Raw genomic sequence first — 13,150 nt, 5'->3', positions numbered from 1 at the left:
TCAGAAGCAGCAAGCCGCTTCGGAAATCTCTTATCGACCTGCTTTGGTATGCTTCATGAAGATTCGGAGCACATTGAAACTCCCCCCCTTGCTTATTTCACCCCATGGAAGGGGGAGGAGAGGGTTCCCACCCCCCTCCCCATGCATGCGACACGGAAACAGGCACTTCCCCCAGCTTCATCTGGGAGGGGGGAATCCCCTGCCTCCCAGCTTAAGTTTAAAGCCTGTTTCAAGCTTCCCCAGCTTCAGCTGGAAGGGGGGACTCCCTGCCTCCCAACTGAAGTTTAAAGCCCCTTTCAGGCACTTGAAATTCAAATCTCAAGGCAGGCTTCAGCTGACCAGCAGAGGAGGGAGCTCCCTGCTGATCAGCTGAAGCCAGCCGCAAGGTTTGAAAGCACCCCGAAGCTTTCCAAAGCGACCAGAATTGCTTTGGGAAGCTTTGAGTCGACATTTCTAAATTGGGGCCAGCATGCTGGGCCTGATTTGAAAATCCTGAATCTTTAAAAAGCAGGTCCGATTCAGGTATTTATCCCAAATCAGAAACCCAAATTGCACACCCTTGGTTGTGAGAACAAAATGGGGGAATGAAGGAACATGTCTGCCTCCCTGACCAAGCTGGGAAAAGGGCAGGATAAAAATGTGATTAAAGTGAAAAATATTTATAAAATATACTTTGTTCTTTAATGATATTAGGTTTATTTTCATTGCAGTATCTTATAGATTCTGGAATTATCTGACTCATTTCTAATTGGTTAATCTGTTCAAACACATGCTTTCAGTTCATATGATTCTTAGGGTTAGAGCATATAGCCGACCTATATTTCATCCTATTGTTTCCTTCTTCAAACAGAGCTACAGTGAACCTGTGGATGTTAAGGTATCCCAACAACCTCAGATGATGAACGCAAAGCAGTCAGTGTTCCATGGATCTACACAGCCTCACTCAGCACTGTATCTCAGTTCCCATTACCACCAGCAAGCGGGAATGAATCCTCACATAACAGCCATACATCCCAATATTCCTAGGAATATAGCACCTAAGCCCAACAACCAAATGCCTGTGACTGTTTCCATAGCAAACATGGCGGTGTCCCCACCCCCAGCCCTTCAGATGAGCCCCCCTCTTCACCCGCACCTCAGCATACAACAACACCAGCCACTTACAATGCAGCAGTCCCTTGGGAGTCAGCTACCAATGCAGGTCCAGTCTGCTTTACATTCGCCTACAATGCAGCAAGTAAGTTTTGCTTAAGTTTTGAAACCAATCTTAATTGTGGGGGGGGGGATCATTTGTGTCTTCTTTTTTTCTTTTTCTTTCTTTTTTTTTGTTCTTAGCTTATGAGCAGTTTTGGTACTTCAGGTGGAAGTTATGGCTCCCTGATGATAGCTTCTCCTTGTAGGGAGAGACCAAGAGCTATTCTGCTCCAATGCAACATCAGACCTTCTAGGATATGCAAATACTTTGGATCAGGAAGAACAAATGGCAATGAGTATTGAAGGACTGTGTCTTCCTCTATGTTCCCCTGAAGCAGCTTTGTTCTTCCCAGCAGACTCTATTGTCAGTGCCCCTTTGTCCGTTGTCTGTGGCATTTTCTACAACAATCCAGGCTCAGGCTTTTTCTGTGGATGCCCTCTATATCTCAAAGAGCTGCCTGGAAGGGACTGAGGGATCCTACTGTCCTGGTTTTTCAACAAGGCTATAAGATGAAGTTTTTCCAGACTGCTTTTGGGGCAGCCTGAGCAAAGAGAAAATAGCCTACTGATAGGAGAAGAAGGTGTTTTTAAATTGCTTTTTTAATATTTTTATATTTGTTTTAATGTTTATTGTTTTATCAGATTGGTTTTATATTGTTGTTACCTTGGGTATTGAGATGCTTAGGAGTAATGCAGGTATATATTTTAGATGAATTAATGAATATGTTTTTGCCATAACCCAAGATTGTGACTATTTTATAGATATGTTGGCAATGTTTTAAAAATACTTGAAGATACAGTGCAAAGCTGCATTTACTGCCTTTGAGATACAATGGATTGTGGAAGTTCAATGAGGTCCTTCCGTACTTTAGTAGCATGAGGTTATTAGATCCTGCATGAACAAGGGAGAGAAAAATTCATGGTAATGAGAACCACAGTTAATACCATTAATCATGATTAAATGTCGTTCTTCTTTCATTCTTTTGGCTATCAATGACATACAAGAAACTTCAGATGACTATCTCTCTACTAAATATTATTTTAGATATGCACATAAAAATACTTGCTTGTTCCTTAGTTCTGAAATGACATAATACTTAGTTCTAAAATGAAGCAATGTTTTTACTCTGTCTTAAGGAGCCTAATCTAAAGCCCCATTTCTTTCTGTCTTGCATTTGAATATAACTAGCATGCCATCATTTTTTATCTCAACATGAAAATAGTATTTTCTTCTCAGTTATGCTGAAGTATTATTGTTGGCTTTTATGACCCACAAGACTTTTGTGACCTTCCCTTCCCAGCACTATTCAGATGTTTTCATTTTGCTGTAGACTGAAGTGACTAGAGATTTTTATTAAGTGGTGACAGTTAATTTAGAATTTCAGTATTTGTGAGTTTCCCCAATTATATTTTCAGTATGCTTTAACTTGTGTGTGTTATAATGAATCCTCCATGTTCCTCATTCACTTAGACTTGTAGCCTTTCTCTGGAGGCTTTCATATGATGAGCATCAAATGTTACCTTATAAATCATGAACTACTTTAGAAATAGACAACTGAGAACTTCAAGTTCTTTAATGATTATAAGCTAAAAGAAAACTCTGCAGGAACTTTGCAATCAAAACACAATATATTCTGTATAGTGCTGCTAAACAAACTAAGAGGTTTAGTAAACCAGAACTGTTATTCAAGGGGATTCTGCTATGATTTTTCATAAGAGAAATTATGCTACTGGTAATTAAAGCCACCAGTACTAAATAAAAAATAGGAAATAGAGCTGCCATTCTCTCACTATGGTGTGATGCCTCTCACTGGTGGCTGTTTTTGCCTGCTGCTGCTCCAAGCAGGAGCAGGAAGGGGGTGACAGGAAATATTGAAATCCTGTGTACCACTATGTTATTTCTATGGAAAACTTGGATATAACATAGGGTAGCTCTAGGAAACTCCAGTGACGCAGCTGTGCACAGGACATCACACCCCCTCTCGTATTCCCCATCCCAAACCTCCCGCTGATTGCCAAGCACAACCTGGCAACCCTGGTAGCAAACTGAAAGTCATCCTTCCTACTCTCTGTCTCTTTCACATACATGGACACAAATGGATTGGGAGAGGGGTTACAATGTCATGAGGATAACAAGTGTGTGTTTGACAGGCTTTGTGAATACTTTTAGTGCAGCTTTCAGATGGAACTCTGAATTCTTTCTTGACTGTAAGCCAAACTCACATTAGCCTATTCCAACATGATAAATTGCCGGTCTTTTTAAAGATATTATTCATGGCATTTCTCTAGATCATAACATACAAAGCTAACACACATACTCACCTAAATCTACATATTCTTAGTATGCTGTTCACTCTGCCATTGTGCTAAATGGTTGATGAAGTAATAATTAAAGCTTTTGCTCTTGTGTGTTGTTACTAGGGACATGTGATTTGGTATATCCAATCCAAAAATATATTTGTATAAACCAGGTATATTTGGGAATCCCAATCATATCCAGGATTCTCAGATATACCAGTGTTGGCAGTCCTGATTAATCCCAGGTACATTTGGAATTAACAATGTCTGACATTTCAAAGGTTGCAGGAGCTTGTTTTATGTACTTTTTATGTTTCCCCAGCAAAAAAAGTGGGGGGAGGCAATTCTCACAGGCGAATGGTATTGCTTGTCAGGGGGAGCTCAATTGTCTGTCCAATTCTGATGACAGTTGAGCTCCTCCTAACAAGTGCTTTCCATTTACCTGTGTGAATTGCCTCGTTCCCCCTTCTCCTTTTTTTGCCTGGAAAACCTGTAAAGGGGCAAAAAGGTGCTATGATTGGCTGCAGCTTCAGAGTGAGGGTTTTTTTTAGTGTATAACTTCTGCTGTCTGCTGTCAGGATGGTTCTGTTGGGATTCTCTGGGTTAGTGTTAGTTCTTTTGGGCTTTGTCAGTTCTTAGTGGTCAGTGGTTACTCTTGTGTGTTTGGCTAAGTCTTTTTGCCCTGGAGAAAGAAACAATGGAGAGTAGCTAGGGCTTGTTCAGGGGCCTGTAGAATTGGACCCTTTGACCCAAACTTCTTGAAACTTGATTAATCTTTAGTGGACAGAAAGCCCTCAGTATGATGCAATTTTGGTGTAATGTGCTTGGAAAATACAGGTGGAGGCACATTCCTAATGGTTACTTCTGAATCTAATTTCGCAAATGAGAGTAGGCCTATATTCTCCTGCCCTGATGGAGAGTCACTTCTTCCTAAGGACAAACTGTCCCCCCAGGAAAAAAAGTATATAGAATACATACAGATTTTCTAAAAGTAAATTGGTTACTTAGTAATTTATTAAAGACCATTTATCGAGGCATACTGTTAAATAAAAACCAAATTAATGGTATTTTAAATCATGTTTTATTTTATTTGGTTAGTCTTTCATTCAGTAAACACTTGGGCATGCTGCATTTTGCCAGTGTTTCTTTTCCAACATCATTTTCCTCCACACCATGTTTTTGAATGTTCTTAAGAGGCAGAAAAATCATTAATATCTGTCAACTGTCCTTATAACCTTAAGAGAAAATCTTTGTATGATATCACACAGACAGATTTTCAATTTCCTTGTGTAATAAACAGATGCTTTAAGATTTAGATGTAATTTAAAGGTTTAAAAACATCACATTGAGATTGATGAATAAATCAGTTGTAAAGACAAAAACATTGATGCCTGTTGAAAATACCTCTCCAGACAGGCAGGAAATGAAATTAGTTCCTAGTAAAGTGTAGAGATGAAGATCACAGTTTAGGTTGTGCTGCAGGCTTTATAGTTCTTGCTGCAGTTACACACAAAACCTCCAGCTAGGGATACAGAAATCTAATTAAAGAGCAAATGTCCCATCTGACATCAAATTAATCTTTATCAAGTTCTCTATTTTTTATTTCAATCTGGCACAAGAAAATGAAACTTAAAATTCGAGGCATGTCACAGAAACAGTTGGTGATTTTATCTTGAACATTACATTACAAAAACATTTGGCATTGTCTCGTTAGCCCACAGAATATCCATTTCCTGAATGCTTTTTATTGCTTCTCTGTTGTCAAAGCCCTTACATAAAATAATATTTTAATATTTCTTTGTCACAGTGGCACACACATTCATTGCTTTTCAAGGTCTGCTTTGCCAAAATTTGAACTTGATTGTCTTTTGTCAGCATTACATTTCTGAAATCCTTCAATTATATTTTACTGGCTTTGGCAAATAAGTTTTCAGTTTGCATTATTACAACATGATTTCCAAAAGGCTTACAGGGACATTAAAACATTTGGATAATCAAATTGGGGTGGTGGGGGGAGCTACAAATATGTATTGCATTGGCTTGTGGCTGTAGTGGGCAAGGGGATTTGTCATCTGGATAATAAGAAATCCTGAAAAATAAAATTTGTGTAGCTATTTCTTATGGTGTGATAATTGTGTCTACTGCTGTCAGTTAGGATAAATAGCTGTGATTGCTTTTGTACAGAGAACAAACAAAAACAATTCACAAACATACTAGAAAATCTGCTTGTCAGATCTTTCCCAATATAAATATCAAATTAGAGAGTATACAATATGGACATCAAACCACCCATTTAATAGTTGTGGGAGCCTTATTATGTTAAATACAGGCTCTGTTTCCATTGTTTGCAACAGCAATTTTTAAATGTTATGAGTAGAGATGGGCACGAACAGCAATACGAACAAAAAAAGCCACGAACAGCCCAATCTGCTGTTCGCGAACAAGCTGTTTGTGAGGCCCCATTCTAAATGAACAGGTGGTCGTTGCTAGCCTTGTTCATTGCTGTTCATCGAGCCAGACAGTCTGGTGCCTGCAATCAATTCCCTTGGCAACTTAGGCAGGGATTGTCTGAACTCTGTCTGAACTCCTGCTGTTGCCCTGGAAACCCCAATCTAAGCCCAATTTAGCTTGATAGGCAGGTCTTCCTTTCAAGTGTGGAGATCCAAATTTGTTACAACAAGGAAGCAAAGACCAGGGGGGAGGGGGGCTCCCAGCTCTGACTTTGCAGAGAGTGGAGAGACAGTTGCTGTTGGCATTTTGATAGAGTGCATTGGAGCTTGAATTTTCTTTGTGTGGGGTGGGATAGGGATCTACTTCTTCAAGTTCCAGGGCTGCTGCCAGGCTCTGGCCCAAGCTATTATTTATTATTGGTACCTTTCCTACTGCCTGCTCCGGTCAGGTTTCTGGGAGTGGTGCAGTGGGGATCTTGACTTGGATGATGGCTGGAGGAGAGCCTGCTGGCCCCCACGAACAGCCAACCACGAACAATTTCATGAACTGGGCCATTTTCATGTTTGTTCGTGAGTCCCTGTTCGAGGATGGCAGTGAACAACGAACACCATGTTCAGTTTTTTTTCTGTTCGTGCCCATCTCTAGTTATAAATGCACAGATAGCAAGATTCAGGTCCAGTAGCACCTTAAAGCCCAACTATATTTCCAGGATATGAGCTTTCGAGTGTCAGAGCTTCTTTCATCAGATACCCAGATAATTGATGCCCAGTTAATTGATGATGGAGAGAGAGAAAAACCAGAAACTAGATTGTAACTGCTTTAAAACCTACTGTATTGTGACAGAAAATTCCAGAGAAGGTTTCTGTTGAACTGGTTAAACCTTTTCCTTTAGCAAGGGCACCTTCTTCTGATTATAAGGACATCTTTGGTTGGTATCAGGTACCCCATCTTGAATTTTATATTTGTGACCTGGCTATATAAGATTTATAGGCAAAGGAATTACAACTCCTAATATGATACATTGCCCTGGCTTTATTTCATGCTGTTCTGCGACAGAATTTTAAGGAATTCACTCCATGCTATTTTCAGTTTCTCAGCGTTCATTATCAAAAAGAGTCCAGTAGCACCTTTAAGACTAACCAATTTTATTGTAGCATAAGCTTTCGAGAATCACAGTTCTCTTCGTCAGATGCATGGAGGGCAAAAAGAAACTGGTCAGATATAGAGGAGGAGAGGGGAGGGCGGAATAGATGCAAACAGCTCCTTCTGATATGGAGATGCAAACAGCTCCTTCTGATATGGAGATCAGTTTGCTTCTGTTAAGGAAATCAGTTACCTCTGATAATGAGATAACCATTCATAGTACCTATTCAGTCCCAGCTTGACAGAGTCAAATTTGCATATGAAAGAGATCTGTGGTTCCCGAAAGCCCACGCCAGGTACCACTGAGCTCCCCCAGACCCCACCTCTGTAAAGGAAATCTGTTACCTGTGGTAATGTGATAACCATTCATAGTCCCTATTCAGTCCCAGCTTGACAGAGTCAAATTTGCATATGAATTCCAGTTCAGCAGCCTCCCATTGGATTTTGTTTTTGAAAGGTTTCTGTTGAATTACAGTGACCTTTAAGTCTTTGATGGAATGTCCTGGTAGATTGAAGTGTTCTCCCACTGGTTTCTGGACATTGCCATTTCTAATGTCAGATTTGTGTCCATTTATTCTTTTGCGTAGAGGTTGGCTGGTTAGTCTTGGTTAGTCTTAAAGGTGCTACTGGACTCTTTTTGATTTTGCTACTACAGACTAACACGGCTAACTCCTCTGGATCAGCGTTCATTGAGTACTAGGTCATGTATGTTTAATTAGTATATTTTCTTGATAGGATGCTATCTGTAATATTTTCATACCACTGAGGAAGGGCCGAAATGCATCTGATTTTATTGATGCTGTTCATATGGCAATGAGTTGTACCAGTATAGCAGGGATTTTATTTTATCCTTATACAAGGTTTTAGTACGTATATGTAGAACCATCTGATATTTTTAATCTAATTTATGTATTTCTAATTAAACTTTTTGCCAGTGTTTTAAATTCATGTGTTTAGTAAGTTTCTACAGTTTAATTTTTTTCTGCTGTTCCAGCCTCCTTCGTTACCCCACCTTCTTGTGATGTCCTTGGACAGTTCATCTCTTTAGACCCATGTAGCCTGTATTCCTCAAGCAGGCATTAGCCAGTTTATCGCTGTGTTCATACACTATAAAGTGCTCCTAACCTTTTGGCAGCACTCTTTGTTTATTTAAACTAAATACTGTATGGAAAAATCAATGGTTACCATTCTTGAAAATCTGACCAGCTCGGCTGCTTTTGGCAACATTTAAGAATAGCTCACTCCTGGCTGAAAACAACAGCAAGCCCCCCCCCCCTTTTGCTACATTAGTCCAACAACTGTTAAAAAGCTTTAGTTGATTTTTTGTGTAGTTGAGAAAGAAGTGCAAATAAAAGAAGCAGCAGATGGTCCTTTTGTGACTGCACCAAATAAAGGGGGTTTGAGAACAATAATTGTGAATAGGTGTAGTCTAATAAAACACTCAGCCACCTGCTGCCTGCATCCTTCAAAAAGATTCTGTTGCATATTCTTGGAATTAACTAATAGTGTATCCTTGGGTTGAATCGAAATACGAGCTGTAAGAAACACACAGATCTTTCTTTTATTTCCCTGTGTTGAATGAGTTGTTTTTCATGGGTTTTAAAATGTCTCTATTCTTTGTCTCAGAGTTCTACACTATTGCAGTGTGTTATCATGCACTGCTTCTCAACCAATTAAAATTATTTCTGAAAAATCACAAGCATCTTTCTTATTTTTCCCCCTGTTTTTGCTTCAAGTTGAAGAACTTAGAAGCAGAGTTTGGGAGTTTGTCAAGGCTTTCAGTTAAGATGTTAACTGGACTAATCAAACCCTTTTTTGCTTTGTTTCTTTTATTGCTTAGGCTTTTACTCTCCAGCCTGAATACCAGAATATCATCAACCCTACATCTACAGCTGCACAAGTTGTTACTCAAGCAATGGAGTATGTTCGTTCAGGGTGCAGAAATCCTCCAGCACAGAGTGTGGACTGGAATAATGATTACTGTAGTAATGGGTGAGCAGCCAAGACCACGGCAATACAGCCCAGAAAACCCACAACAACCATGTTCTCCGGCTGTGAAAGCCTTCGACAATACAATGTTTATAAAGTCTTTATAACTTTAATGTTTATGAAGTCTTTATAACTGGAGTCTGTGCAGAATGTTTTGAACATCTGTTTTTTGAAATCTCTATGTTTACAAACTATTCTGAAACCAATAAGCTTATGAATTACTTTGCAACCATTACATATATGCACATACTAGCAACCAAGCCTTTTTTTTTTAAAGGGGGGCTCTAGAAAATGAAGCACCCTCTGGAGGGACGGGTCACCTTGCCTGGGCTTCTCGCTGTGGCACGTCCTCTGGAGGGACGGGCCACCTAACCTGGCTGTCCCGCCGTGGCAGTGCCCTCTGGAGGTACACTGTTTGCCTTTCCTACTCATTTTCCTAATAATCAGAATGACTTCAATCACTCTCTGTTCTCAACCAAATTCTTCTGAGTTATTCTGATGTTCAGGAAAACAGTAAATAACTAATAAGAAGATATAATTAAAAACTGCCCATTATCTCCAGAAATACCATCATCTGACACCTAGCCAAAAGGAGGGAATTCAGGCATGCCAGTGAAAAACTTGTCATCCTGATTTAGGAGATTTTTTTATTTGATTAATTAGATCTGATTGCCTCCTTAATCTACTGCTATTTGCAGTTGCATTGTTTTATCCAACTGTTTTTCTTGAATATTATTCCACTGAGGCTGTGTATCATAGAGTATTAAATATTTAACATAGCATTGATTTTATTTTTGTCTTTTTGTTTTAAATTATTATAACTCTGTGAGCTACTTTGGAGGACCCATTGTGATGAAAAGTGGGATATGAATATTTTAATTAATAATATCTCATTTCATTTATGGAGATATAAGCACACCAATCTCCCACCTCCACTAATATCTAATTTTTTCTCTTTGTTTTTATTCATCCTTTGTCTACAGGGCCATGCAGCGGGACAAAGCATTATACCTTACCTGAACATGTTTGGGGAAAGCACTCTTCTTTCCACTGAGGAATGCAGGGAAGTCTTCTCATCATGATTGCTTTATGCAGTCAAGGCGGTTCTGCATTTATTTAGAGAATATACGTTGCTAAGCACTTAGAACTATTGAGCTGGTGGGTCATTCACTCTGGGAAAAAAATAGTCTTGCTCCTTCTTCCACCCCTTCCTTCCTTTTTCTTTTTCCTCCAATATTCTTTAATGGACGTTGATTTTCTTCTTTCTTTAAGGAAGGAGGCTTGGACCATTCAAATTTTATGTTGGTTTTTATTTTTGCTGTGAAGTGCTGCGCTAGTAACTGCCTTAGCAACTGTAGATGTCTTGGATAAAAGTCCTGGATTTTCCATTGGTTTTCATAATGGGTGTTTATATGAAACTACTAAAGACTTTTTAAATGGCTTGATGTAGCAATCATAGCAAGTTTGTAAATAGCATCTATGTTACACTCTCCTAGAGTATAAAATGTGAATGTTTTTGTAGCTAACTGTAATTTGAAACTGGCTCATTCCAGTGTATTGATTTCACAAAGGGGGTTAAATTGGCAAACATTCATATTTTTACTTCATTTTTAAGCAACTGACTAATAGTCTATATTTTCAAACTCTTTGAAAGAAAAAAAAGGAAAAAAATATTCCCAAATGAGTTTAATTAAACAAAAATTGGCTTTGTATCATTAATTATACAAAAAAATTAGTGTTGAGAAAAGAGCAAACACATTTATTTTGTACTGCCTAAAACTGCTTTTTTATCACTTTATGTGTAACAGTTAGTAAACGTCATTTACGTCCTCTTATGTATAAAACTGCCAAATGCTTTCTTGATATTTTATTAGAAACAGATTGGAAACAGCTAAATTATAACCTTTACATATGGCTATGTATTATTGTTTCTTCATACTGTGTCTGTATTTAATCTTTTTTTATGGAAGCTGTTGCGCCTATTTATGAAATAATAAATATAGGTGTTTGTAAGTAAATTTGTTAGCATCTTAAAGAGAATTTTTTTAAAAAAACTACTTTTGTTGGCATCAACGTATTTGCTGCTGGTGTGAATACTTTTAGTTTTTATGTGACATGAATAAAGTCAACCAGCTTTTTTTTCCTGGCAGAAATTTTTTTTTCTGCATTTCATATGTTGATCTGAGACCAAAATAGAAAAGTACTTCCTTGTAGTCATGTAAGAGGGAGCTGTTCAAGTAAAAACTTTATTTAGTCCCCATTGGTGATGACTAAACAAGGAGACGCAGATTGCAGTCCAAAGTCTGATGTGTGCAGGGACATTCCCATACTTTTCTATAAAGAAAAGCTTTCTGTACATGCACAGAGACTTGTTACATGCTTGTAGATACCAACAGGGAAGCCCCTGCACATGTACAGTTCCAGATAATGTGCTGGGGTGATAGAACATGGCCACAGTTTGTAAATGGATGCCTTTTGTGGTCAAAGAATTTCTCCCCCCTAAAAAATGCAACAAAGAAGAATTAAAACAGAAGAAGAAAACCAAAATTTAAAGCTACCAAAAATGCTTCACTTATGAAGGCAAAAGAACTATGTGATGATCTTTGTTAAGTAAGAATTAGTATAAAGAAGGCAATTTCAGTGCCTCATAAGTAACTACCAACTCAACAATAGAATAGAGAATAAGAAAGACCAAAACTAAATATTAGATCATGGATAGTTAAGTGTAACCCATTCTGAGATGAGCACATTCTGGATGCTACTAGTCTCAGTGTTCTCAGAATGCACGTCCCTACAAAGGAAGGAACGCTTGTCACCTGAGTCCCGCTGCCAATATCTCACTAAGGGAGCTTTGACTCTCAAAAGCTCATACTTTGGAAATCTGGTTGGTCTTTAGGGTACAATTGATCTGGATCTTGCTCTTTGTCTACAGACCAGCTTGGCTACCCACCTGAAACCAAATTCTTCCATTGGTTTCTTGAACAGGCCTGGGGATGGGATTAACCTATCAGTTCCCAATTAATGTTGATAGACAGCACTCTAGTTTTTTGGGGAGAGAGGGTCATCCCTTTTCCCATCCCAAGCCAAATAGGCATCAAACTGGATCTTGGGCAACTTCATTTCCTTTAGCCTGCTTGCCCCAGACAATGAATTCTGTGTTTGGGGAAGATGATAACAGTAGTGTTCTTCTTAACTTTGCTTGCTGTGGCAAAGTCTTAGAAACCTTTACCAATCTAATTGATAATCAGTTGGCCTCTATTTCATGTGTGAAATAGAGACATTGGGTTAATCCAATCCTCCCAAAATGTAAAATGCCTAAAAATACAATATGTTTGTTTTGCAATGAAATTAGGCAATGTACAACCTTGACTCACTTGAGCATGTAATAACTAATAAATAACACAGATCAGATGTAATTACTCAAATGGCTGTAGCTGCATTCTAATTTTCTTGTCTTGAATCCATATAGGAAATCATGATTACATTTATAATGTATTGTCTTTCTGTTCAGTAATTTATCAACATACCAGCACTAACAATTAGATAATGTTTTCTATTTGTTTTGTTATGGTAAAACTTCATTTCTCACTCAAATTAATTCTATAAAAAAGCCATCAATAAGTGGTTATGGGAATTAATTTCAACATAACTTGGTGCGAGAGTGTTTTACCTTCAGCATTGTTTCTAGAAAGGGTATGCTAACATGGTATACCATTTATTAATTTCAGTAGCCAACCCAGGTTCAAACTAGAAGCAAATATTAATGTCAATAAAATGCATCATAAATAAACTACTATTGTGTGGAGATGTTGCTATTTAAGTATCTACCAATGTTTAAAGAGTTGCGTTTTGACTATCATTGGAGCTACTTGAAACCTATTCCCACAGAGCAAAATTAAAACGGGAGGTAAGTAGCACTTTTGTTAAAGAATAACAATATATTTTTCCAGACAAAGGTTTCATGAACGTGAGCTCAGACTCATGGATCCCAAGCTAGAATAAACTTCACTAATCTTTAAGGTGCTACTGGGCTCCTGTTTAATTTTCTGCAACAGAATAACACATCCACCCATCT

At 38.3% G+C, this 13,150-nt stretch overlaps 1 protein-coding gene across 1 annotated transcript in view; it reads left to right on the top strand.

Moving 5' to 3' along the window:
• The window catches only part of TOX (thymocyte selection associated high mobility group box), a 360,299-nt gene extending 347,489 nt beyond the window's left edge, over window positions 1–12,810 (top strand). Inside the window, exons 7-9 of the mRNA XM_054984302.1 lie at window positions 851–1,237; window positions 8,927–9,078; window positions 10,059–12,810. Coding sequence (XP_054840277.1) covers window positions 851–1,237; window positions 8,927–9,078; window positions 10,059–10,095 — 576 coding nt within the window. The 3' untranslated portion in view covers window positions 10,096–12,810. The remainder of the gene's footprint in view (window positions 1–850; window positions 1,238–8,926; window positions 9,079–10,058) is intronic.
• The last annotated feature ends 340 nt before the right edge of the window (window positions 12,811–13,150 follow it).

This window comes from Eublepharis macularius, chromosome 7 (genome assembly GCF_028583425.1).
Source record: "Eublepharis macularius isolate TG4126 chromosome 7, MPM_Emac_v1.0, whole genome shotgun sequence".
Classification (NCBI taxonomy): domain Eukaryota; kingdom Metazoa; phylum Chordata; class Lepidosauria; order Squamata; family Eublepharidae; genus Eublepharis; species Eublepharis macularius.
This window is presented reverse-complemented; position numbering and strand designations above follow the sequence as displayed.